General features: G+C 44.2%; 1 protein-coding gene across 10 annotated transcripts in view; it reads left to right on the forward strand.

Annotated features, from left to right (window-relative positions):
- Positions 1–27,089, forward strand: part of scn5lab (sodium channel, voltage gated, type V-like, alpha b) — a 469,981-nt gene that overhangs the window by 124,466 nt on the left and 318,426 nt on the right. For all 10 annotated transcript variants that reach the window (XM_087987589.1, XM_087987592.1, XM_087987588.1 and 7 more), the window contains 5 exons: positions 3,234–3,554; positions 6,794–6,911; positions 11,300–11,390; positions 14,223–14,351; positions 26,898–26,989. In XM_087987589.1, the coding sequence (XP_087843715.1) occupies positions 3,291–3,554; positions 6,794–6,911; positions 11,300–11,390; positions 14,223–14,351; positions 26,898–26,989 (694 nt within the window). In that variant the 5' untranslated portion in view covers positions 3,234–3,290. The remainder of the gene's footprint in view (positions 1–3,233; positions 3,555–6,793; positions 6,912–11,299; positions 11,391–14,222; positions 14,352–26,897; positions 26,990–27,089) is intronic.

Here is a 27,089-nt window from a genome sequence, read left to right on the forward strand (position 1 = left end):
GCTGGTACAATTACAATATTTAAAAGGCATTTGGATGGGTATATGAATAGGAAGAGGTTGGAGGGATATGGGTCAAGTGGTGGCAAATAAGACTGGATTGGGTTGGGATACCTGCTCAGTATGGATGAGTTGGACCAAAGGGTCTGTTTCCGTGCTGCACATCTCTGTGACTCTATGTCCCTATGACACGCTTCAATTGACTACGAGAAAACTTATGCCCTTTCACCTGAAACCCTGCCCATGGGAATATCACCCAACCTGGAATACTATAGTATTCTCGGGTCATAGAGTCACATACCACGAAAACAGACTGTTCGGTTCAACTTGTCCAAGCTGACCAGATATTCTAAATTAATCTAGTCCCATTTACCAGCACTTGGCCCATATCCCTCTAAACCCTTCCTATTTATATACCCATCCAGATGTCTTTTAAGTGCTGTAATTGTACTAGCCTCCACCACTTCCTCTGGCAGCTCATTCCATACACACACCACCCTATACCCTAGGTCCCTTTTATATCTTTCCCCTCTCTCTCTCTCTAAACCTATGCCCTCTAGTTCTGGACTCCCCCACCCCAGGGAAAAATACCTATGATTTTATAAACCTCTATAAAGTTTCTATAAAATCTCTATAAATCCCTCAGCCTCCAACGTTCCAGGGAATATAGGACCAGCCCATTCAGCCTCTCCCTATAGCTTAAACTTTACAACTCTGGCAACATCTTTGTAGATCTTTTCTGAACCCTTTAAAGTTCAACAATATCTTTCCTGTCACAGGGATTCCAGAAATGAATGCAATATTCCAAAAGTGGCCTGACCAATGTCCTGTAAAGCTGTAACTTGACCTTCCCAACTCCTGTACTCAATGCACTGACGAACAAAGGCAAGTGTACCATACACTGTCTTCACTCTCCTATCTACCTGCACTTTTAAGGAGCTATGAGCCTGCACCCCAAGGTCTCTTTGCTCAACAACACTCCCCACGACCCTTTCAATAGACAATAGACAATAGGCGCAGGAGTAGGCCATTCTGCCCTTCGAGCCCGCACCACCATTCAATATGATCATGGCTGATCATCCTTAATCAGTATCCTGTTCCTGCCTTATCTCCATAACCCTTGATTCCACTATCCTTGAGAGCTCTATCCAACTCTTTCTTAAATGAATCCAGAAACTGGGCCTCCACTGCCCTCTGGGGCAGAGCATTCCACTCCCTGGGTGAAGAGGTTTCTCCTCATCTCTGTCCTAAATGGTCTACCCCATATTTTTAAGCTGTGTCCTCTGGTTCGGCACTCACACATCAGCAGAAACATGTTTTCTGCCGCCAGAGTGTCCAAACCTTTAATAATCTTATACGTCTCAATCAGATCCCCTCTCAGTCTTCTAAACTCAAGGGTATACAAGCCCAGTCGCTTCAGTCTTTCAGCGTAAGGTAGTCCCGCCATTCCAGGAATTGACCTCGTGAACCTACGCTGCACTTCCTCAATAGCCAGAATGTCTTTCCTCAAATTTGGAGACCAGAATTGCACACAGTACTCCAGGTGTGGTCTCACCAGGGCCCTGTACAGCTGCAGAAGAACCTCTTTGCTTCTATACTCAATTCCTCTTGTTATGAACGCCAGCATGCTATTAGCCTTCTTCACTACCTGCTGTACCTGCATGCTTACCTTCATTGACTGGTGTACAAGAACACCCAGATCTCTTTGTACTGCCCCTTTACCTAAATTGATTCCATTTAGGTAGTAATCTGCCTTCCTGTTCTTGCCACCAAAGTGGATAACCATACATTTATCCACATTAAACTGCATCTGCCATGCATCTGACCACTCACCTAACTTGACCAGGTCACCCTGTAATCTCCTAACATCCTCATCACATTTCTCCCTGCCACCCAGCTTAGTATCATCAGCAAATTTGCTAATGTTATTGCTAATACCATCTTCTATATCATTAACATATATTGTAAAAAGCTGCGGTCTTAGTACTGATCCCTACGGTACCCCACTGCCTGCCATTCCGAAATGGAGCCATTTATCACTACCCTTTGTTTCCTATCAGCCAACCAACTTTCAATCCAAGTTAGTACTTTGCCCCCAATACCATGCGCCCTAATTTTGCTCACTAACCTCCTATGTGGGACTTTATCAAAAGCTTTCTGAAAGTCCAGGTACACCACATCTACTGGATCTCCCTCGTCCATCTTCAGAGTTACATCCTCAAAAAATTCCAGAAGATTAGTCAAGCATGATTTCCCCTTCATAAATCCATGCTGACTCTGACCTAGACTGTTACTACTATCCAGATGTGTCGTAATTTCATCCTTTATAATAGACTCCAGCATCTTTCCCATCACTGGGGTCAGACTAACTAGTCTATAATTTCCTGCTTTCTCTCTCCCACCTTTCTTAAAAAGTGGTACCACATTAGCCACTGTCCAATCCGCAGGAACTGATCCCGAATCTATCGAACTTTGGAAAATAATCACTAACGCAGCCACGATTTCTCGAGCCACTTCCTTCAGTACCCTGGGATGTAGACCATCAGGCCCCGGGGACTTATCAACCTTCAGACCTAACAGTCTCTCCAACACCAATTCCTGGCAAATATAAATTCCCCTAAGTTCAGGTCCTTCAGCCACTGTTACCTCAGGGAGATTGCTTGTGTCTTCCCCAGTGAACACAGATCTGAAGTACCAATTCAATTCTTCTGCAATTTCTTTATTTCCCGTAATATATTCCCCTGTTTCTGTCTTCAAGGGCCCAATTTTAGTCTTAACCGTTTTTTTGCCTTTCACATACCTAAAAAAACTTCTTTATATTATTGGCCAGTTTACCTTCGTACCTCATTTTTTTTCTCTGCGTATTTCCTTCTTAGTAATCCTCTGTTGTTCGTTAAAAGCTTCCCAGTCCTCCGCTTTCCCACTTATCTTTGCTATGTTATACTTTTTCTCTTTTAACTTTATATGTTTCTTAACTTCCTTCGTCAGCCTCGTCATTAAGTGTATAACTCTTGCCCTGAATGGTGCGATGTTTCTGGCAAACCCAAATTTCCTTGTCCGAACACCTCCGACATGGGATGGAGCGAGGGTGGGAGGTAAAGATTCCAACCTCAGGACAATGTGGTCTTCCCACGTTGAATGATCTCAATCTCGATGTGGATGTTTGCACATTGCGCGATCGCCTTACCTTGTTCACTGACACTTTCTCTTTTTCTGTTTGCCTCTGCTCTGTGCAGTCAACCATTTCCATTACTGGGGAGTAAAAACTAGTCAAGAAGCTGCAGGATGAAAAGATGGCGCTCCTGCTCGTACCTTCAGGTCCCCACTGCTTGCGCCGGTTCACTCGCGAATCCCTGGCTGCTATTGAGAGGCGGATCGCTGAGGAACAGGCAAACAGCACGCGGAAAGACCACAAAGCGGAGGGTGAGGAGGAAAAGCCCAGCCCTCACGTTGACCTGGAAGCAGGCAAGCAGCTCCCACTCATCTACGGCGATGTCCCGTCAGAGCTCATTGGCCAGCCTTTGGAGGATATCGACTGCTTCTACAACAACAAGAAGGTAGGCTGCAACAGGGCAAGGAAATCAAACCACAAGGCGTCCTGGTGACATGGTGTCAGCCACTGGAATTTACAGTCAAGATTAGAGTGGTGCTGGAAAAACACAGCAGGTCAGGCAGCATCTGAGAAGCAGGAAAATCAACATTTCATCCATTCCTGATGAAGGGCTCCTGCCTGAAACGTCGATTTTCCTGCTCCTCAGATGCTGCCTGACCTGCTGTGCTTTTCCAGCACCACTCTAATCTAGACTCTAATCTCCAGCATCTGCAGTACCCACTTTCGCCCGGTGGAGTTTACAGCAGGGAGTGGCTCAGGGAGCGAGGCAATGGCCTAGTGGCATCATCGCTAGACTCTTAATCCAGAGACAATATGTGTGATGCTGGAAAAGCACAGCAAGTCAGGGAGCATCTCAGGAGCAGGAGAGTCATTTTGAGCATTCCTGATGAAGAATTTATGCTCGAAACGTCGATTCTCCTGCTCCTCGGATGCTGCTTGACCGGCTGTGCTTTTCCAGCGCCACAGTCCCGACTCTGATCTCCAGCATCTGCAGTGCTCACTTTCTCCAATTAATCCAGAGACCCAGGCAATCTTCTGGGCTTCAAATCCCCCCAGTGCAGATGGTGGAACTTGAATTCAATAAATATCTGGAATTAAGAGTCTAATGATGACCATGAACCCACTGTCCATTGTTGGGAAACAAAATACCCATCTGGTTCACTAATGTCCTTTAGGGAAGGAATTTGTCATCCTTACCTGGTCTGGTCTACGTATGACTCCAGGTCTACGGCAATGTGTTTGACTCTTAACTGTCCTCGGGGCAATTAGGGATGGGTAATAAATGCTGGCCTAGCCAGCGATGCCCACATCCCGCAAATGAATGAAAAACAAGTCAGTTTTCCACAGGGAGAGCCTGTGGGGTCCAGTACCACTTGCCTGTTCACACACCCATGGCGATAAAGAGCAGACTCGGGCGAGAACTTGCACAGTTCTGTCCAATGATATGCCAGGCCCTTCCAAAGGAAAGAGACTATATCATTCAAGAATGTTCTAGAACTGCTTGGCAAAGCTGCTCTACGCCTGCCAGAAACAACCATCAACATTAAGTGACACACTATTGGCTACAATCTAGCTCCTTCTATCAGCTAAGGATTGAGATTCAGTGCAGACGGGTTCAGGATCGACACTGAATCATATAAATGGGATAAAAAGGGTCTTTTTCAGGATGGCAGCCAGTGACGAGTGGAGTTCCTCAGGGGTCAGTGTTGGGACCACAACTATTCACGTTATACATTAACGATCTGGATGAAGGGACTGGAGGCACCGTTGCTAAGTTTGCAGGTGACACAAAGGTCAGTGGAGGGACAGGTGGTGTTCAGGAAGCAGGGGGGCTGCGCAGGGACTTGGACAGGCTAGGAGAATAGGCAAAGTAGAGTCAGATGGGATACAGTGTGGGAAAGTGTGAGGTTATGAACTATGGTAGGAAAAGTAGAGGTTTAGTCAATTTCCTAAATGGGGAATAGCTTCAGAAATCTGAAGTACAAAAGGCCTTGCGAGTCCTAGTTCAGGATTCTCTTAAGGTCAATATTCAGGTTCAGTTAGCAGTTAGAAAGGCAAATGCAATGTTAGAAATCATTTCAAGATGGCTGGAATACAATGTACTACTGAGACTGTATGAGGCTCTGGTTAGACTGCATTTAGAAAGAACAGTTTTGGGCCCTATGTCTAAGGAAGGATGTGCTGGCATTGGAGGGGTTCCAGAGGAGGTTCCTGGGGATGAGGGCTTGTTATAGAGGACTCTGGGTCCGTACTCAATGGAGTTTAGAAGGATGAGGGGTGGGGGGGGATATGATTGAAACTTACAGAATACTTTCCACGAGTAGGAGAGACTAGGACCCGAGGGCACAGCCTCAGAGTGAAGAGGCAATCCTTTTGAACTGAGATAAGGGGAATCTCTTCAGCAGGGGGGTGGTGACTCTGTGGAACTAATTGCTGCAGTGGGTTGGAGGCCAAGTCATTGCGTCTACTTAAGACAGAGATAGACAGATTCTTGATTGGTAAGGGGATCAAGGGTTACAGGCAGAAGGCAGTAGAATGGGATGGAGAAACAATTGAACGTGGAAGCAGAATCGATGGGCCAAATGGCCTAATTCTGCTCCTATATCCCGTGGTTTCTGTCAAGTTAATCAGAAGGGCAGGGTGGACTATTACCAACCACTCTTGCCCGAAAGTTCTCTGTACACTCTCACCATTCTGTGATTCGATTACACAACACCAGGGTATAGTCCGACAGGTCCAATTGGAAGCACTAGCTTTCGGAGCGCTGCTCCTTCATCAGGTGGTTGTGGACTATCGGATTGTAAGACAGAATTTATAGCAAAAGTGTACAGTGTGATGTAACTGAAATTATACATTGAAAAATACCTTGATTGTTTGTTGAGTCTCTCATCTGTTCGAATGCCATGATAGTTTCACTTCTTTCATGTGTAAATCACAAAACTTTTTTTAAAAGTTGCATTCTCAGGTTAACTGTAACAATCGGTGTTAGCCAGACAATGTGTTGAGGGTGTTAGCCCCCTGTGTGCTCTGTCTGTGCCATAATGCTTAGACTGATTCTAATCTAAAAAGAGAGTTAACAGAGTCTTAAATGAATTCATGCAGTTTTTGAGCAAAGTACAATGTAACTGCGAGGACAAATTCACCCCACAAACAATTGGCTGACACCAATTGTTACAGCTAACCTGAGAATGCAACTTTTAAAAAAAAAGTTTTGTGATCTACATATGGAAGAAGTGAAACTATCATAGATGAAAGACTCAACAAACAATCAAGGTGTTTTTCAATGTATAATTTCAGATACATCACACTAAACGTTTGCTATAAATTCTGTCTTACAATTGTATACTCCATAACCACCTGATGAAGGAGCGACGCTCCGAAAGCTAGTGCTTCCAATCAAATCTGTTGGACTATAACCTGGTGTTGTGTGATTTTTAACTTTGTACACCCCAGTCCAACACCGGCATCTCCAAACCATGACTGTGATTTGATGAATGTAAGAATTGCACAATGTCAGAGTGTGAAGCAATGTCACGGGATATCAATGTCACAGTAACACATTGTCACAGAATGTCATGTCGCAGGGCCACTGGGGAAGTTGGTGAAGCTGCTGTTGGTTTTAACTCTGTGTGCACTGTGTGAATGACCCTGCCACTGGTTCACCCCGATCTCTATCTCTTTCAGACATTTATAGTCATCAACAGAGGAAAAACCATCTTCCGTTTTAGTGCCACGCCCGCGTTGTACCTGCTGACGCCTTTTCACCACGTTAGAAGGATAGCTATTAAAATTTTAGTACATTCATATCCTTTTACTGATTTGATGTTGGAGCAAATTGTGGTTAATCTCAATATAAAGTCACTGATCTGGACAGTACAATGTCCTTGTACATGGTAAATGGATTGGAGTTGGAACTGTACTCATCGGGCTTTCAGCACATGGTGTGCTCCTTCTCCCAGGCTTATCTTACCTGGAAGTATCTAAAATGTGAACATTTTCAGTGCAGTGAAGGGACAGAGTCATCCAGGATTATTAAACCAATACAGTGCAGGCAGGAGAGAAAACGTCATTAAACGGTGTACAGATTTTAATTTATTTGTCTCTCTGTACTCACTGGGAACAAGAGGTTTAACAGAAGTGAACAAAAGTGTTCAAACTTTCAAAGGGATTTATGTTAAGGCAAAGCAATTGTTTCCCTTTAGCTGGTTTAAGTGGAGGAACATGATACCAGAAGCATACAGAGGGCATTATTTCAGGAATATGGAATCTCGCAATACAAGACAATCTCAGGCACTGAAAGAGGGTAAAATTATTCCATTGGTTAGCCCTCTCAGACAAGGGGAATGGTCATCCATGAATCAGCAGGTGGCTGGTGAGGCTGAGTCAGGATCTGCCGGTTATGTGGCACGTTTTGGGTGATTGGTGATTAGATTAATTTGGGTCCTGGTCTCATTCGGGTCTTTATTCTCGGTTACCCTCCTCATTTTTTCAGCGCTTCAGAGAAAATCTCGGGGGCACCCACACCAATCAACCCCACCGCCCCGTGGCCGAACATTTCAATTCCCCCTCCCGCTCTGCCGAGGACATGCAGGTCTTCCACCTCGGGATCCTTCATCCCCAAGGCATCAATGTGGACCTCACCAGTCTCCTCATTTCCCCTCCCCCCACCTTACCCCATTTCCAAACTTCCAGCTCAGCTGTATCCTGTCCTACCTGCCAATCTTCCTTCCCACCTATCCACTCCACCCTCCTCTCTGACCTTTCACCTTTCCCCCCCTCCACCTACCTATTGCACTCTCAGCTATCTTCCCCCTAAAGCCCTACCCCCTCCCATTTATCTCTCTACCCCCCGAGGTTCCAAGCCTCATTCCTGATGAAGGGCTTTTGGCCTGAAATGTCGATTTTCCCGCTTTTCCGGCACCATTCTAATCTTGACTTGTCATTTTGTCGTCAGGGGTGTCAGAATGCTGGGATTGTCCGCACAGACTCTGCCTCCATCTGGTTCACTCCAAGTTAGAAGGGCCCAGTCAAATAGAAACACAGAAACTGGGAGCAGGAGTACAGCCTTTGAGCCTGCTCCATCACTCAGATCGTCCTGTTCCCACACTCTCCCTGATGACCCTGGGATGCCTTTCGTCTGAAGAACTATATCCAGCTCCTTCTGGAAAACATTAAATGTTTTGGTCTCAACCGCTTTCAGTGTCAGAGAGTTCCACTGATTCCCCACTCTCTGGGGGAAGGATAGGGAGGGGATAGGGACAGGATAGGGAAGGGATAGGGAGGGTATAGGGAGAGAATAGGGAGGGGATAGGGAACAGATAGGGAGGGGGTAGGTAGGGGATAGGGAGGGGATAGGGAACAGATAGGGAGGGGATAGGGAAGGGACAGGGAGGGGATAAGCAGATAGGGAAGGAATAGGGAGGGGATAGAGAAGGGATACAGAAGGGATAGGAAGCAGATAGGGAAGGGATAGAGAAGGGATATGTAGAAGATAGGGAGGGGATGGGAGTGGATGGGGAGTGAATAGGGAGCAGATAAGGAGGTGATAGGGGGGATAAGGAAGGGATAGCGAGCAGATAGGGAGAGGATGGGGAGGGGATAGGGAGGGGATAGGGAGGGGATAAGGAAGGGATAGGGAGGGGATAGGGAGGGGATGGGGAATAGGGAAAGGGAGCGAATAGGGAGGATATAGGGAGGACATAGGAAGGGGATGGGGGATAGGGAGGCGATAGGGAGGTGACAGAGAAGGGATGGGGACAGGATGGGGAGGAGATAGGGAGGGAATAGGGAGGTGATGGGGGGATAGAGAAGGGAGAGGGAGTAGATAGGGAAGGGATGGTGACAGGATGGGGAGGAGATGCGGGGGGATGGGGGGATAGGGAGGCGATAGGGAGGTGACAGAGAAGGGATTGGGACAGGATGGGGAGGAGATAGGGAGGGGTTAGGGAGCAGAAGAGAGCAGATAAGGAGGGGATGGGGGGGAGAGACAGGGTGGGGATGGGGAGGGGGTAGCGTTGGCTATGCAGCACGTGTGTGGCAGCTGATTATTGGTGAAAAGCCAGTTTCAGCGCCTCTGTGACCTCCCTGGATCACATCACACATTGTCGCTGTCACAAGTTTCCATGTCATCTGAAGAGCTTGTCAGTCAGCCCGAGCGTGTCTTTGAGAGCCAGAGAACAGCTCCAGCATGGGGAGCTGTTCGAGGTGACGCTGGAACTGGAAGAGGTCAGGAGCTGATTCGTGATCGAGTCACACTCTGAGCCTGGCACTCTCTGTGAGGATGACTCTGTAAAATCTGCTCCACCAGGGTGATCCTTATTCCCAGCAAGAATTTGCAAGTGAAGTGTTTTGAACATGGGGGTGGGATGGGGGTCCTGTAGCATTGCAGCTCCTGTCCCATCCTGCCTGAGCCTGGCACCTCCTTCTCTCACTGCCTGTGCACATGTATGAGAGGCAGCCTGACAGCTCACCTCTTCAGCTGCACTAAGACAAGCCTATCATTATCATCCAATCTCAAATAGGGACTCACCTTACAAAGCCCCTGGCCAAGGGAGTAGAGACAGCACCTCTGCCGTACACAGACTCAGTATTGAATAAAATATTGAAGATGAGAGGTTATCGAGGGATATATGGAGTTGAGGTTGAAGTCTGATCAGCCCTGATCTTACTGAGTGACAGAGCAGGTTCAAACAGCCAAGTGGCCTATACCTGTCCCTCTTTCACATGTGCATGCAACATCCATTTTTCCAATCACCTCTCCCCCACCCCCCCCACCACAGTTCCTTTCCCACATTGAGATGATTAAATGTGATATATAAATTCAAGCCGCCTTTTTTTTTAAAAACATTCAACAAACATGTATCCATCAAACCAGAGGATATCATGGCTTTGGTGAAGTTGCAGAGGAACTTTACCATGAAGGGACCATGGAGAGAGGACGTCAGCTTTGTGGAGAATCCAGGAAAGCTGGTGTTATCCTCCATCGGGCAAAAACACACATGGGGCAGGATTGAATTGAGGTGTTCAATGTCAGAAAGGACTTCGGAAAAAAAATAATGGGACTTTGTTTCCAATGGCAAAGCAAAGGACACATGGGGAAGATAATTCACAAAAGAAGCTGACATGGGTGAAAATTGAATCGAAATTGAAACAGTAAAGCAGCAGGGCTAAAGGAAAATAGCCTGGGACTAACTGCAGAACTCTTTCAGAGAGAATAAGATTTTGTGATTCTATAAATGAATGTAATGGGAATATGGGTATGTGGTATGTGTGTATATATATATATATATGTGTGTGCGGGTATGCAGGAGGAGTGTGTAAGGGTGTGGCATATGTGTGTGTGTGTCTGTGGGTGGTATATTGGGCGGCACGGTGGCTCAGTGGTTAGCACTGTAGCCCCACAGCACCAGGATCCCAGGTTCGATTCCAGCCTCGGGCGACTGTGTGGAGTTTGCACATTCTCCCCGTGTCTATGTGGGCTTCCTCCGGGTTCTCTGGTTTCCTCCCACAGTCCAAAGATGTGCAGGCCACGTGTATTAGCCATGTTAAATTGCCTACAGTATTAGGTGCATTAGTCAGTGGGAAATGGGTCTGGGTGGGTTGCTGTTCGGAGGATTGATGTGGACTTGCTGGGCTGAAGGGTCTGTTTCCACACTTTAGGGAATCTATTATAATATATGTGTCTGTGTCTGTGTCTCTGTATGTGTATGTGTCTGTATCTCCATTTGTGTGTATGTGTGTGTCTGTATCTCCATTTGTGTGTATGTGTGTGTCTGTATCTCCATTTGTGTGTATGTGTGTGTGTGTGTGTCTGTATCTCCATTTGTGTGTGAGTGACAATGACAATAAGGGCTAGGACAGCTGACCATTATCCCATAACCCACTTGTGGTGCAGTGGTAGTGTCCCTCCCTTTGAGCCATATGACCTTGTTTGAAGTCCTATGTACTCCAGAGGCATGTGATAACATCTCTAAACAGGTTGATGAAAAAATATTCCGTATCCCAATCAGACAACGTACAACAGATGGGAAAGACCAATAATGCAACTCTGCTGGTTTCTGAATCACTAATTCAGCAAATGAATAGCTAAGTGAAACATCATGATGAATCTCACCACTTTCTTATTTAAAAGAAACACGCATTGGAAAACAAGGTCGAGTGTTCTAAAATTTCTCCTTAACTCATGTTCCACATTGTTCAACATATTCATTATGTGCACTATTTTGACCAATTGTGTGTTCATGACCATGTCTGACCCTGCCCCATGGACAAAGAATGTTGAGTGAGTATGAAACCACACTTCTTGCTAATTTATTTTCTGAATTTATTTGTGAACAAACCTTTTATAAACTATGCTCTTTTCTCTTTTGCTACTGCCCCAAATTCCTTAAATAATATTGACCTTTGAACTGTGCCCTTATCTGTCCCAATGAAACGCTTTACCAGGTTTATCTTGCCTTGTGACTGCTAGCTGGAAAGTAAGTTTACATTTTTTGGTATACTCAGTTCATAACTTGCTAGCAACATACGCTCATGCTGCATTGAACTGAAATCATGATACGACCAAAGTTCTATTTCATTCTCGAAGATGGTTTGCTCCCTGCCTGAATTTTCATTAAAGGAATTGAATAAGGATGGTCTTTAATAGTTACCAATGTGACTGAAGCTCTCCATAATTCTACATTACGCTGTTGACATTACCATTGTCACTTCATCATAGCGACATTGCAAGGAATTCTATCAATTCCGCTATGTTAAGTAATGGTAACTGATTAAAAAGGGGTTTGAAAGTTGAACAGCTACAAGTGACTCTTCCTTCCTTTAATGAAGAGGCCTGATTGATGATGTAATTACTCACCTCAGAGGGAGTTTTTGACAATGATGTTTCGATCAAAAGCAGGGGTTCATTGATATTTAGCATGAAATGAACCCTGGGAGTCATTTCTCATCCTTAAAACAAGAGATCAGAGCATACCTCTCAATTCGAAACCTTCAGAATGTGGTACACACAAGGGAGGTTAGTCAGAAACATCTGAGAGAGACCCATTCACAAAATGGAGGCCTGAGACACTTCCGACCCAGCGTTGGTTTCCTCTTATTTAAAGTGAAGTTATGGTCTGGATTGTGCTATCTGGAAATGTGATGGAGGCGGGTTCAGTTGAGAGAGGGCTGGATGATTATTTGGATAGAAATGGAATGCAGGGATATAGGTAAAGGCTGGAGATTGAGCAGTGGGCTGAATGGCCTCCTCCTGTGCCATAAGTATGTAATCACTTGGAATGGTGGCATTTTCTGAGCTGAGATGTCACTTTGTTTTTGTATACTGATAAAACCTTAAGTTATCTCAGTGCTGTAAATCCTGGGATTTACATATTAATCAATCAAAACCTGCATCATTATTCGCGGTGATTAAAGACATCGAGGTTTGTCTAATACATCACATCAATTCTATGACACTTTGATCTTTTACTTATAAATTCTGTGCCTTATGTATCCTGTCTTAGTAGCTACCTGATGAAGGAGCAATGCTCTGAAAGCTTCTGCGTTGGACTATAACCTGGTTGTGTGACTTCTGACAGATATTTATGTTGCCGGCAATTCTGGTATAGCTTGGTCACAGCTGTCAGTCTAAAGCAGGGACCCAAACCACGCAACTAAAAGGTTTTCCATTGTCGGTCACTAAAATTCATCATCTAAGAAAAATAAGACACTTCCTGACTGGGAGATTGTTTGAACATTGTTTTTAACATTGCCAACATTTAGTGGTGGTAAAATGGTCACTGCTGAGGTCAGGTGAATTGGCCATGATAAATTGCCCATTGTGTTAGGCACATTAATCAAAGGGAAATGGGTCTGGGTGGGTTATTCTTCAGAGGGTCGGTGTGAACTTGTTGGGCCAAAGGGTCTGTTTCCACACTGTAGGGGAATCTAATCTAAAATGGTCACCGTTGTGACAGATTTGTGATTCATATTCATTGATGCTGCTTCGGATTCTCTGCAGCAATTCTGGACATGGGGCTCATATCCTCAGTTCAAAACCATGGCCTATCCATGCCTGACAAGCAGGGCTGAAATGGTGAGGCTTGAGGTCATTAAGAACTTGCAGATCCGTAAATGATTGTTTGTATATTCTCCCCATTTCTGTGTCTGTTCCCTCTGGGTGCTCCAATTTCCTTCCACAGTCCAAAGACGTGTAGATTAAGTAGATTGGCCATGTTGAATTAGTTCTAGTGTCCAGGGATGTGCAGGCTGGGTGGATTAGCCATGGGAAATGCAAGGTTTGGTGATAGGGTAGAGGGATAGGTCTGATTGGGATACTCTTCAGAGGGCCAGCTTGGACTTGATGGGCCGAATGGCCTGCTTTCACACTGTAGTGATTCTATTCTATGATCTAATTCAGCATGAAACATTTAAAAGTATAAGTTAAATGCATTTCTGGAGAGATTGGGTGTGAGGTGGACATGGCAATTGGCATGATTTATTAAAAAGGAAGATGATTATCGTTTGGGTCAGATTTTCGCTACTCCTTAACATTCTAATGTCCTTGTTTATGTGGTGGGTTTTTGAAAGTATGTGATAGATTAATTAAGCAGATAGAACAGGCAATTCTTTCACAGTAACACTGTGTGTACCATTTTCTGAACGAAAGTCTGACAGAGCAAACACAATGACTGGGAAAATGATCAGAAAGTGAGCCTTGGCTGAAACAATTGAGAGATATGGTCTACAGTCACTGGTACTGGCGAGAATAATACTGAATGCTTCATATTCTCATTCCTTTCCATTGACTTGGCCGAAGATGCACTCTTTGGTACAAAGTGACTTGCGAAATATTGTCCATCCCTGACTTGACGGCCACCAACTCATCAAGAAATTGTTTTGAAGCTTGCGATCATTGTAAGGCTGACAACCTCACTGCTTCTCCACCTCGCTGTCCGCCATCTTATATCCCTGAGGTATCACATCCGCCATCTTATATCCCTGAGGTATCACATCCGCCATCTTATATCCTGAGGTATCACATGAGGTGGCTCATGTTGCGCCTGAGCCAAAATGCAACAGGACTCCCTTCATCACCTGCTAATGCTGTTTCATTTCCAAATACTTTAACCAGGTATACTTTCACTGGCATTTACACTTTTGAATCAATGATAAAAATATTGGCAAGAGGATTCTGCATTGATGCATTCACCTTCCTTCGAGATCCATGGAATTGGTTGGATTTCAGTGTTATTTTAATGGCGTAAGTAATGAAATAAATTCGACGTAAAAGGCTGACAATTTCCTCATTTTTTTTTCCCCTTCAACTTGCACTGTTTCTGAGAGGAATCTCCAGATGCTTGTTGAATTTAGCAGTTTTTGTCTGTTCTGTCGTGGCCAGCTGATTTTTATTTTTTCCTTAACCCACCTCACCCCTACCCCTCCCCCCAACTGCTTCTAGAAACTTCTCTGTGTCTTTTCAAATCATTTTGTAATGCTCGTGTGTTGATCATCCAGCAGACTGTTTGACGTTTGTCATTAATAAAATAAAACAAAAAAACTGCAGATGCTAGAAATCTGAAGCAAATAATAGAATTTGCTGGAGAATCTCAGCAGGTCTGTTAGCATCTGTGGGACGAGAGCAGAGTTAATGTTTGAAGAAAACTTTAAACTTTTTCAGTTCTGAATGACTCAAAACGTTAACTCTGTTTCTCTCTCTACAGATGCTGCCAGACCTACTGAGCTTCTCCACCTTTTTTACCTGTTTCAAGTTGTAGCATCCACAGTATTTTACCTTTACACAGTAAAGAGAAAAGATCAGGTGAACAGTTTGGGGCCAGCACAGTGGCTCAGTGGTTAGCACTACTGCCTTACAACACCAGGGACCTGGGTTCAAGTCTACCTTCGGGTGACTGTCTGTGTGGAGTTTGCACATTCTCCTCGTGTCTGTGTGGGTTTCCTCCGGGTGCTCCGGTTTCCTCCCATGGTCTAAAGGTGTGCAGGTGAGGGTGGATGCTAGGTGGATTAGTCATGGGCAATGCATGGTTCAGGTAGGATGCCCTTCGAGGGGTCAGTGAGGATGTGATGGGCCGAATGGACTATTTCCACACGGTAGAGTTTCCGATTACAGATATCGATGAGTTGATTTCTCTCAACAACTTTTGCCTCTTAATCAAGGACACCAAGTTGTGAGTCACCTGATTCTTAGTCTTTCTCACTGATTGAGGATTCATATTTTCTGAAGGGGATTTGTTTTTTTACCTTCCTCTTTTTTCTTTCATCAATGGAATTTGCAGAGAAAGGAATTTGCAGGGACATAGCGAGTGAGAACAGCCACCGGAAGATTTTCTGTTATATTTTCACACAGGAGAAAGAGAGAGAGAGAGAGAGAGTGACCTGTTTTATCTTAGCTTGGACATGCTTTTCTGTTGTCTCTATACTGTCTATGGCTGTTGCCACTTGCCCAGAAGTGTTTGTTACTATGGTGAGCCCTCCTAAGCCTACAGCAACTGGTCCTGATTGAAAAACTAATCAAAAGACTTTCTCTGGGGAAAATACTTCTGAGGCATACACATGATGCTGAGGGGGGGCGTCTAGTATCCTCTGTAACTGCTCAAATAAAGCAACATTGTAGATACCACACACACTGAGTTCCAGTAAAACTATCACTTTTTCTTCCAAGGTTTCCTTGGTTTAAAGCAGTATCTTTCCCCCATTTTCACTCCATGGGCCAAAACAAAAATGTGGTCCTTGCATTTCTCCCCACAGATTTCCCTCTTTTTTGCAATCACTTTAAATCTGTGCCCTCTTGCTTTTGAATCTTTTGAGTGCTTTTTTTTCTCTGTATACTCTATCCAAACCTCTCCTGATTTTGAGATCTCATCCCAGCCTTCTCCTCTTCAATGAAACCAATCCCAAACTCTCCAATCTGTCCTCATAACTGAACAGTCCTACTTTGGAACTATTCTTATAAATCTCTTCTGCACCTCCCTCCAACGTGTTCACATTCTTCTGACAGGGTGGTGTCCCGAACTGTACACGATGCTCAAGCTAAGGTTTAGCTTATAGAGATGCAGCAGACCCTCCTTGCTCTTGCACTATATGACCTGTTTAACTAAGCCTAGGATACGAGGTGCTTAATTAGGTGCTCATTTTACCTGTCCGACCATCTTCAATGCTTCATGCTCATATGCACCATGGTCTCTTGCATCCTGCCATCCTTTATAACAGTAGCATTTATTTTATACTGTCTTCCCATCTTCCTGCAGCTGAAGTGTATGCTTCTCTGTAGTGATCTCTGTCTATCACTTTTCTGTCCACTCCACTGACTTGTTAAAGTTTATTTGAAATTCTACGTTGTCCTCCTCGCCGTTGACAATTTTCCAAGTTATGTAGAGTCTGCTTGCACTCCAAAATCATTAACATCTATCAGGGAAATCAATGGTCCCAGTACCAGCTCTGGGCACCTGCAATACAAACTCCCTCCAGACTGAAAAATTGCCATTACCCCTCACTCAGCCACTTCTATATCCATGTTGCTACGGTTTCTTCTGTTCCTTGAGCTGTAGCTTTTATCACATGCCTGTTGTGTGGCTCTGTATTGAATGCCTTTAGAACGTCCATGCACACCACATAACACCACATGGTACCTCCTCAAAGAATTCCAGCGAGTTAATTAAACATGATTCTCCCTCAGGAAATACACTCTGACTGTCCTTAATTAACCTACTTTTGTCCACATGATCATTCATGCTATCCTGAATAACTGTTTCTAGAAGTTTCCCCACCACTGGTCTGTCATTGCTGGGCTGGTCACAGAGTCATACCGCACAGAAACAGACCCTTCTGTACAAACAGTCCAAGCCGAACATAATCCCAAACTATACCAGTCCCACCTGCCTGCTGCTGGCCCATATCCCTCCAAACCTTTCCTGTTCATGTACTTATCCAAGTGTCTTTTAAATGTTGTAACTGGGTCTATATCTACCTCTTCCTCTGGACATCCCACATGCAAACCGCCCTCTGTGTAAAAACTTTGCCCCTCATGTCTTTCTTAAATCTCTCTCCTTTCACCTTAAAAGTATCCTTCCTAGTCTTGAAATCCCTCCATCCTTGGGACAAGATATAGTTAACACTATCTATGCCCCTCATGATTTGATGAACCTCTCTGCTTCCTTTGTAAAGACAGATGTAAAGTATCAATGCCACAGCTTAGCCCTCGGGTCCAAGTGTGAGTCCACCTATTTTGTTGCTAATTAGCTATCTTCCTTTGCCAGCTTTTACTATTTGTAGATATTGGGAGAAAGATAAGCACATTTGGTCTGTCAGTTTCAATAATATGTGAACATTCAGTTACAGTTAACCAACTTAAACATAGCACTTAGCTTGTGGTGCTGAGGTGTACAACCCAGGAAATTCTCAGATCTGTACAGGAGGAGAGTTGATCCCAGTATAAGCACATCATTGGCTGCACTGCCTGTGGGTTAGGAATATAATAAAGAAAATCAACTAGGAATCCTGCTGCTGGTCATGCCCAGTTTCCATTGTTGGAGAGAAAATTGCCTGGTTGAACCATGACGAATCACACTCGCATGAAGTGTCAGGGATATTGAGTATGAGCTATAAGGAGAGGCTAGAAAAACTCAGGTTGTTTTCTCTGGAGTGGCAGAGGCTGAGGGGAGACTTGATAGAAGTCTATAAAATTATGAGATGTATAGATAGAGCTGACGGGCAGAATCTTTTTTCTCAGAGTTGAGGTGTCTAATACAAGGGGGCAAGTATTTGAGGTGAGAGGGGGCAAGTTCAAAGGAGATGTGAGGGGCAAGTCTTTTACACACAAAGTAGTAGGAGTGTGGAACGCACTGCCGGGGTGGTGGTGGAGGCAGGTACGATTGGGGCTTCTAAGGGGCTTTTAGATAAGCTCATGGATATGCAAGGAATGAGGGATATGGACCAAGGGCATAAGGGATTAAATTAATTTGGTGTCATGTTCAGCATAACATCGTGGACTGAGGGCCTGTTTATGTGCTGGGCTATTCTATGTTCTATGATACACAGGAGTATGACAAAGGAGATATTTGGAAAGGACAAAAAAAATCTATTAACAAAAAGTTGAATTTAATCTTGCCAGTATGGCAGAGAGTCGCTGCAGTTTGGAGCAGAAATTATAATTTTGCCTTTGCAAACAGTTAGGAGTTAACCACATTTTGGAATGTAAGGGAGTGTGCTTTATTGCTCTGGATAACTTAATTCCCATACCAGATCAAGAACATTAGCCATCAGAGAGACCTTGATGCTCTTTTCCCATCACTGGTTCAGCCTCAAACAGCCTGAGGCAGCTGCTAGTTTGTTTAAACACAATATCGATTTAAAACTAAAACAAAAGGGGGCATAACAGACACAACAGGGTCAATAGCTGAGGTGCAATATCGTGTTCTGCAGGACTCGTAACAGACAGTAGTCCTTCACAGGGTCATTAAATAATTTACTTATTGTTTCAAACTGAAAATAGTGTTAAGATCAGCCAGAAACTCTCCAAATATCCCACATGTGCTCCAAAAATCCTGATATGTACAGCTTGACTTATTATTTGAAGATAAGCTGACCATCAGTCCTAGCTGGCTAAAGGTGATTGGATTTTCAATTACATACAGACATATAAATATAGTGTTTAGGAGCAGAGGAGACCATTCAGTCTCTTGAACCTGTTCTGTCATTTAGTAAGATCGCGGCTGATCTATAGAACATAGAACATAGAACATAGAAGAATACAGCGCAGTACAGGCCCTTGGGCCCTCGATGTTGCGCCGATCCAAGCCCACCTAAACTACACTAACCCACTATCCTCCATATACCTATCCAATGCCCTCTTAAATGCCCATAAAGAGGGAGAGTCCACCACTGTTACTGGCAGGGCATTCCATGAACTAACGACTCGCTGAGTGAAGAACCTACCCCTAACATCAGTCCTATATCTACCCCCCCTTAATTTAAAGCTATGCCCCCTTGTAATACCCGACTCAATACGCGGGAAAAGGTTCATACTGTCGACCCTATCTAACCCCCTAATCATCTTGTACACCTCAATCAAGTCACCCCTAAACCTTCTTTTCTCTAATGAAAACAGCCCCAAGTGCCTCAGTCTTTCCTCATACGATTTTCCTTCCATACCAGGCAACATCCTGGTAAACCTCCTCTGCACCCGTTCCAATGCCTCCACATCCTTCCTATAGTATGGCGACCAAAACTGCACACAATATTCCAGATGCGGCCGTACCAGAGTCTTATACAACTGCATCATGACCTCAGGACTCCGGAACTCAATTCCTCTACCAATAAAAGCCAGTACGCCATATGCCTTCCTCACCGCACTATTTACCTGGGTGGCAACTTTCAGAGATCTGTGTACATGGACACCAAGATCCCTCTGCTCATCCACACTACCAAGTATCCGACCATTAGCCCAGTACCCCATCTTTTTGTTATTCTTCCCAAAGTGAATCACCTCGCACTTAGCTACATTGAATTCCATCTGCCACCTTTCTGCCCAGCTCTGCAGCTTCTCTATATCCTGCTGTAACCTGCCACATGCTTCCTCACTGTCAACAACTCCTCCGACTGTCAACAACTCCTCTGATTGTAATCTCAATCCATATTCCTAACTACACTCTTGATTCCCAAGAATCTGTCGATCTCTGCCTTAACAGTATCCAAAGACTCTGCTTTCACCACGTTTGGAAAAGAATTCTAAAGACAAAGACCCCTTTCTCCTCATCCCTGTCTAAAATGGGTGACCTTTTATTTTTAAATATCGGCTCCTATTTTGAGATGTTCCCTCTCTGTCAAGACCCTTCAGGATCTTATATGATTCAATCAGCCGCAAGGTAGACTGGTTAATGAGGTTAGATCACATGGAATACAGGGAACACTGGCCAATTGGATACAAAAGGTAGAAGACAGAGGGTGGTAGTAGAGGGTTGCTTTTCGGACTGGAAGCCTGTGACCAGTGGTGTGCCACAAGGATTGGTGCTGGGTCCACTACTTTTCATCATTTATATAAATGATTTGGATGTGAGCATAAGAGGTACAGTTAGTAAGTTTGCAGATGGCACCACAATTGGAAGTGCAGTGGACAGTGAAGAAGGTTACCTCAGAGTACAACAGGATCTTGATCAAATGAACCAAAGGGCTAAGAAGTGGCAGATTGAGTTTAATTTAGATAAGTGTGAGGTGTTGTATTTTGACAAATCAGGGCAGGACTTATACACGTAGTGATTGGGTCCTGGGGAGTGTCACCGAACAAAGAGACTTGGGGTGTAAGTGTATAGTTCCTTGGAAGTGGAGACAGGATGGTGAAGAAGGCATTTGGTATGTTTGCTGTCATTGATAAGTGTATTGAGTATAGGAGTTGGGATGTCATGTTGCAGCTGTACATTGAAGCCAAAGTTAGAAACCTGTGACCAGTTCTGGTCTCCCTGCTGTAGGAAAGATGGTGTGAAACTTGAAAGGGTTCAGAAAAGATGTACAAGGATGTTGCCAGGGTCGGAGGGTTTAAGCTACAGGGAGAGGCCCAATAGGTTGGGGCTGTTTTCCCTGGAGCGTTGGAGGCTGAGGGGAGACCTTATAGAGGTTTATAAAATCATGAGGGTCATGGATAGGATAAATAGCCAAGATCTTTTCCCCAGGGTAGGGGAATCCAAAACTAGAGGACAAAGGTTTAAGTTGAGAGGGGAAAGATTCAAAAGGGATCAGAGGGGCAACATTGTCACGCAGAGGGTGGTGCGAGTATGGAATGAGCTGCCAGAGGAAGTGGTGGAAGCTGGTACAATTATGACATTTCAAAGGCATCTGGATGGGTATATGAATAGGAAGGGTTTGCAGGGGCATCGGCCGGGTGCTGACAAATGGGCTGTGATTAATTCAAGATATCTGGCCAGCGTTGGGGCAAAGGTCTGCCTCTGTGTTGTACAACTCTGTAAATTGCCTCTTATTCCTCTAAACTCCAGTGGAATGACACCTAACCTGATCAATCCACCCATTCCAGATATTAGTCTGGTAAACCTTCTCTGAACTGCCTGACACACATTCCCATCCTTCCTTAAATATTGTGCTTTCCTGCACTCAGGCAATGCATGACGACTTTTCTCATTAAGGTTTGATGCTTGTTCAACACCAACGTAACTGGGTGTATATAAATAAAACACAGCAGTCGTGCGGTCTTTAGTCCTTTAGAATATATAATCAGCTGCAAATCTGCAATAAAGATTTGGTATCCATCTCACTTTTTATCAGGATTTGACAATTGTGATTCATTTGCATAGTCTTAAGAGGGGTATATGGTTCTGTTTACAATTGTCAGCTTCTCCCAGAACAGGAAGCCTAACAAATCCTGTCTCAGTTGGACTGATAAATCTCATTTACTAACTTTGTTAACACATTCACACAACACTAATTCTTTCCAGAGGTGAATTATCTCTTGGTTCAATTTGTACTGTTTCAGGGAATGACTTGTGCTTGGTACTCCATTTATCTCTGGTGAAAACATTTCTTGAGTTCCCATTCTTATTCTTCACCTCGTGATGTGTGTGTCTGCTCCTCCCATGTCTATGAACCCCTTGACACAATGAACAGTAAAGAACATAGAACATAGAATGTTACAGCACAGTACAGGCCCTTCGACCCTCGATGTTGCGCCGGCCTGACACCCATCTAACGTACACTGTTCCATTATTATCCATATGTGTGTCCAATGCCCATTTAAATGCCCTTAACAGTCTACTACTGTTGCAGGCAGGCCATTCCACACCCCTACTACCCTCTGAGTAAAGAAACTACCCGTGATATTTGTTCTAAATCTATCACTCCTCAATTTAAAGCTATGTCCCCTCATGTTAGCCTTCACCATCTGAGGAAAAAGGCTCTCACTGTACAACCTATCTAACCCTCTGATTATCTTATATGCCTCGATTACGTCACCTCTCACCCTTGTCTCTCTAATGAAAACAGCCTCAGTTCCCTCAGCCTTTCCTCATAAGACCTTCCCTCCATACCAGGCAACATCCTAGTAAATCTCCTCTGAGGAGAAAGTGAGGTCTGCAGATGCTGGAGATCAAAGTTGAAACTTTATTGCTGGAACAGCACAGCAGGTCAGGCAGCATCCAGGGAACAGGAGATTCGACGTTTCGGGCACAGGCCCTTCTTCATTCCTGAAGAAGGGCCTGTGCCCGAAACGTCGAATCTCCTGTTCCCTGGATGCTGCCTGACCTGCTGTGCTGTTCCAGCAATAAAGTTTCAACTTAAATCTCCTCTGAACCCTTTCCAAAGCTTCTACATGCTTCCTATAATGCAGTGGCCAGAACTGTATGCAATATTCCAGGTGTGGCCTTACCAGTGTTTTGTACCTTTGTTAAGACTCAAGGATTAAGTCCATTGGGACTTGGGAAAGCCCATAGTTCCAACAATTTGTTCAGTACCCCTTCCCTGGTGATTGTAATTTTCTAGAGTTCTTCCATCCTTTCCATCTACTGGTTTATCACTGCTGATAAAATGTTACATACAATCTACAGTGAAGACTGATGTAAAATATCCATTAAACTCACTTTGTATTTTCTAATTTTACAGTATTAATTCTCCAACCTGATTTTCCATAAAATCAACATCACTTTGTTATCGCTTTTAAAAGAATTGTTAGAAACTCTTACTTTCTCTTTTTATATGTCTGGCTAGCTTTCTCTTGTACCTTAATTCTTCTCTCTTTATTAAATTTTTGCACAGACTTCACTGTTTTTCATACTCTTTTGACCTACCACCCTCCCATCTTTGCACAAATATTTAACTTTTCTAGTTAACTACAGATATTGGGTCTAGCCTTGTTGGAATGTGTCTATTCTGTGTATTCTGAAATATCCACTTAAATATCTGCCACTGCAACTCTGGGGACCTGGTGACGTTTGCCATAGTCCCACAAAGGAGATTATTGTGCAAGATTAAAGTGCATGGGATTGGGGGAAGTGTATTGAGATGGATAGAAAACTGGTTGGCAGAGAGGAAACAGAGAGTATAAATTAATGGGTCCTTTTCAAATTGGCAAGCAGTTACTAGTGGGGTGTCATAGGGACTGATGCTGGGACCCCAGCTATTCATAATATACATTAATGATGTGGATGATGGAACAAAACGTAACATCTCAAAGTTTGCAAATGATTTCCAAGTTGGGTGGGAGGGTGAACTGTGACAAGGACACAGGCATTCTTCAGCATGATCTGGACAGGTTGGGTGAGTGGGCGCATCAGTGGCAGATGCAGTATAATTTGGATAAATGTGAGGTTATTGTTGTAAATTGGGAGAGGGGAGTGTGCAGTGGGACCTGGGTGTTCTTGTGTACCAACCGCTGAAGGCAAGCATGCAGGTGCAGTAGGCAGTAAAGAAGGTTAATGGTATGTTGGTCTTCATTGAGAGAGGTTTTGAATACAGGAGCAGGGATGTGTTGTTGCAGTTCTCAAGGGCCTCAGTGAGGGGAAAGTGAGGAGTGCAGATGCTGGAGATCAGAGTCGAGAGTGTGGGGCTGGAAATGCACAGCAGGTCAGGCAGCATCCGAAGAGCAGGAGGGTTGACGTTTCAGGTATAAGCCCTGATTCTCCTGCTCCTCCAATGCTGCCTGATCTGCTGTGCTTTTACAGGCCTTGGTGAGGCCACACCTAGAATATTGGGTGCAGTTGGGTCTCCTTTTCTGAGGAAGGATGCTTTTACTCTCAAGGGAGTGCAGCGAAGATTTACCAGGCTTATTCCGGGATGGGCGGATTGACATATGAGGAGAGATTGACTAGGTTAGGGTTGGTTTTTGCTGGTGTTCAAACCAGTGAGGGGGGATCTCATAGAGACTTATAAAATTCCACCAGGACTAGACAGGGTAGATGCAGGGAAGATGTTCCCGATGGTGGATGCATCCAGAACCAGGGGTCACAGTCTGCGGATTCAGGGTGGACTATGTAGGACAGAGATGAGGAGACATTTCTTCACCCAAAGAGTGGTGAGCCTGTGGAATTCATTCCCATTGGAAGTAGTCGATGCCAAAACATTAAATGTATTCAAGAGACGGTTAGATATAGCACTTGGGGCGAATGGGATCAAAAGTTATGGGGAGAAAGCAGGATTAGACTATTGAGTTGGACGATTGGCGGAGAAGGCTTGAAGGGCTGAATGGCCTCCCCCTGCTCTTGTCTTCAATGTTCCTATGTCTCAATGACCTATTGCTAATTCACTTTAGCCAGCTCTCCTGACATGCCCTTACAATTGTCCTCATTTAAATCTTTCAAACAGAGTCTCATACCCACTCCCACTCTTCCTCAAGCTGAATATAAAATTCATGCATATTATAATCACTGCTACCCACGGATGCCTTCATTGCAAATGTCACATCCAGTGTAGCCTACTCTCTGGCTAGCTCCAGAATATACTGTTTTAAGAAGGTATCCTGAGATCACTCTATGAACTCTTCATCTTGTCTTCCTTTGCCTATCTGACCATTCCAGTCAATATGTACATTAAAATCTCTCATGATTATGATGATATTCTTTCTTTCTGCTCTGTCCTCCTGGGTTGTTACTATCAGTAACATCTTGCTTTTATCATTTCACATGGTTACCTAAACGTTTTCCACACTTTAGTTTCCTGAACTTAAGTCCTCATCAATTTTCCTTGTTACTTTCTCAAATAAATTCAATCAAGTTAGTTAGATTGGATTTTCCTTTAACCAATCTATGCTGACCATACCTGATTAATCTGTGTTTTTCCAAATGACCTATCTGTTGGGATTGCTTCCAATTGTTAGTCCACTTCTGAGGTTAGACAGACTGATCTGTGATTATTCAATCTCTCTCTCACTTTTTCAAAGAAAGGTACAACATTAGCAGTCCTCTAATCTTCAGGCTCTATTTCTGTATCCAATGAGGATTGGAAAATGAGGCCTCTAATCTTCAGGCTCTATATCTGTATCCAATGAGGATTGGAAAATGAGGCCTCTAATCTTCAGGCCTTGTACCTGTATCCAATGAGGATTGGAAAATGAGGTCCAGAACCTCTGCTATTTGCTCTCTGATTTTTTTTTAATAGACTAGTGTACCTCTACCTGATCCTGGGTGATTTATTCAGATTCACAAATGCTAATCCCACTAACATTTGTGTTGCTCGCAAGAACAAAGCTTTTCACTGTGCCTCGGTACACGTGACAATAAATTCAATTCAATTCAATTCAATTTCCTCTGTCCATATGTTTACCACATCAATACTTTATACTTCTCTTCCATAGCTATAAAATCTGCATTGTTCCCTATTTTTGGTGTAGACACATGCAGAGTACTGATAAAGAATAATACCAACACATTCTGTCTCTACACATATACACATTGTTATCAGCTTTGCTTTTTGCTTGTTTATCCTCATACAATTAATGCATGGATAATTTGATTTGATTTGAAGTTGTCACCTGTACCGAAGTACAGTGAAACGTTCAGTTTTGGGAGCAGTACAGGCAGATCACAGCAAACAAGGACATACAGGTCACAGGAAGCTTAGATGGAGTGAGGCATACAAGCGAACAGTTGCACACGAGGTCCACAAAACAAGATCAACATTATTTGAAGTTAGAGAGGTCCACTCAGCAGCCTAATTCCACCTTTGACTTCACCTTAAGGTTGCATGCCATATTCTTTCACACCTTCTCTTTGTTTTCTTAATTTCTTTTTTGATTTCACCTTTCGTTTTGTGGCTTTCTGTAGTATTGAACTCTCAGGGTCAGACATGAGCTTTACTTTTTGCCTTATCTTTCCTGTAGGGTCCTTGATATCCAGGGGCTGTAGATTTGGCCGTCTAATTATTAAGCAACTTAACGTTCCCACAGCACGAGTTGGCTTTTTAAAAATTCATTCATCCCTGGGATGTGGATATCGCTGGCTAGGCCAGGATGCATTGACCACCCCGAATCACACAGAGGGCAGTTGACTTTCCTTGCAGGTTGGGAGTTGTCTGGGGTGGGGGGGGCACAGGGAGGGATGAGCAGTCCATCTTCCCCCATACAATGTAGCCTACAAAGAAGGCCCTTTCCTTCAATGTACAATCGTTACTACTGAATCCGGTAGGGAATGCCAGAGAAATGTGCTCATTCGGAGAGCGGATAGAATGTCAAATTCTCTATTGCAAGGAATAGTTGAGGCGAGCAGTGCAGGGGGAGGCTGCACACTGGCAAGAAGGGCAAGGAATGAATGTTATTGGATAAAGAGATTTGGGTGATATGTTAACCTGCACAGACTAGTTGGACTGGCTGGCTCTCCGTGTACTAAATTCTTTGTAACACATTTTGATGTGCACTTGCGATGCCAAGGTATACAAGGTGATAGGCTGAATGCTGAAAGATGGGATTAAAATAGCCAGGTGTTTGTTTTTGACTGGCACAGACTCGATGGGCCAAAGGTTAGATTAGAGTGGTGCTAGAAAAGCACAGCAGGTCAGGCAGCATCCAGGGAGCAGGAAAATCGACGTTTCAGGCAAAAGCCCTTCCTCATTCCTGATGAAGGGCTTTTGCCCGAAACGTTGATTTTCCTGCTCCTCGGATGCTGCCTGACCTGCTGTGCTTTTCCAGCACCCCTCTAATCTAGACTCTGGTTTCCAGCATCTGCAGCCCTCACCTTTGCCTCGATGGGCCAAAGGGCCCTTTCCTGTGCTCTGTGACAGTGTGAAACAAAACTAGGAAAAGGACAGACTAACTGACATGAATTGTGTTGCTATCCCAAATAACTGTGGTTTTATTCTACAGGTACATAACATCATTTGTGCACCTAGGTAATGTTTCAGCTCTTCGAACATTCAGAGTATTGAGAGCGTTGAAAACCATTTCAGTAATCCCAGGTAAGAATTCATTCTGACTCAGCTGCAGACAACAAATGGGGGCTTTGACTTGCTTCTGACCCCCTCCCAGTTCCCTGCAGCTACTGCCTCAGCTGTTCAT

The sequence above is a fragment of the Chiloscyllium plagiosum genome, unplaced genomic scaffold (assembly GCF_037043375.1).
Source record: "Chiloscyllium plagiosum isolate Xiang-an unplaced genomic scaffold, Cpla_swu_hap1 HiC_scaffold_5, whole genome shotgun sequence".
Classification (NCBI taxonomy): Eukaryota; Metazoa; Chordata; class Chondrichthyes; order Orectolobiformes; family Hemiscylliidae; genus Chiloscyllium; species Chiloscyllium plagiosum.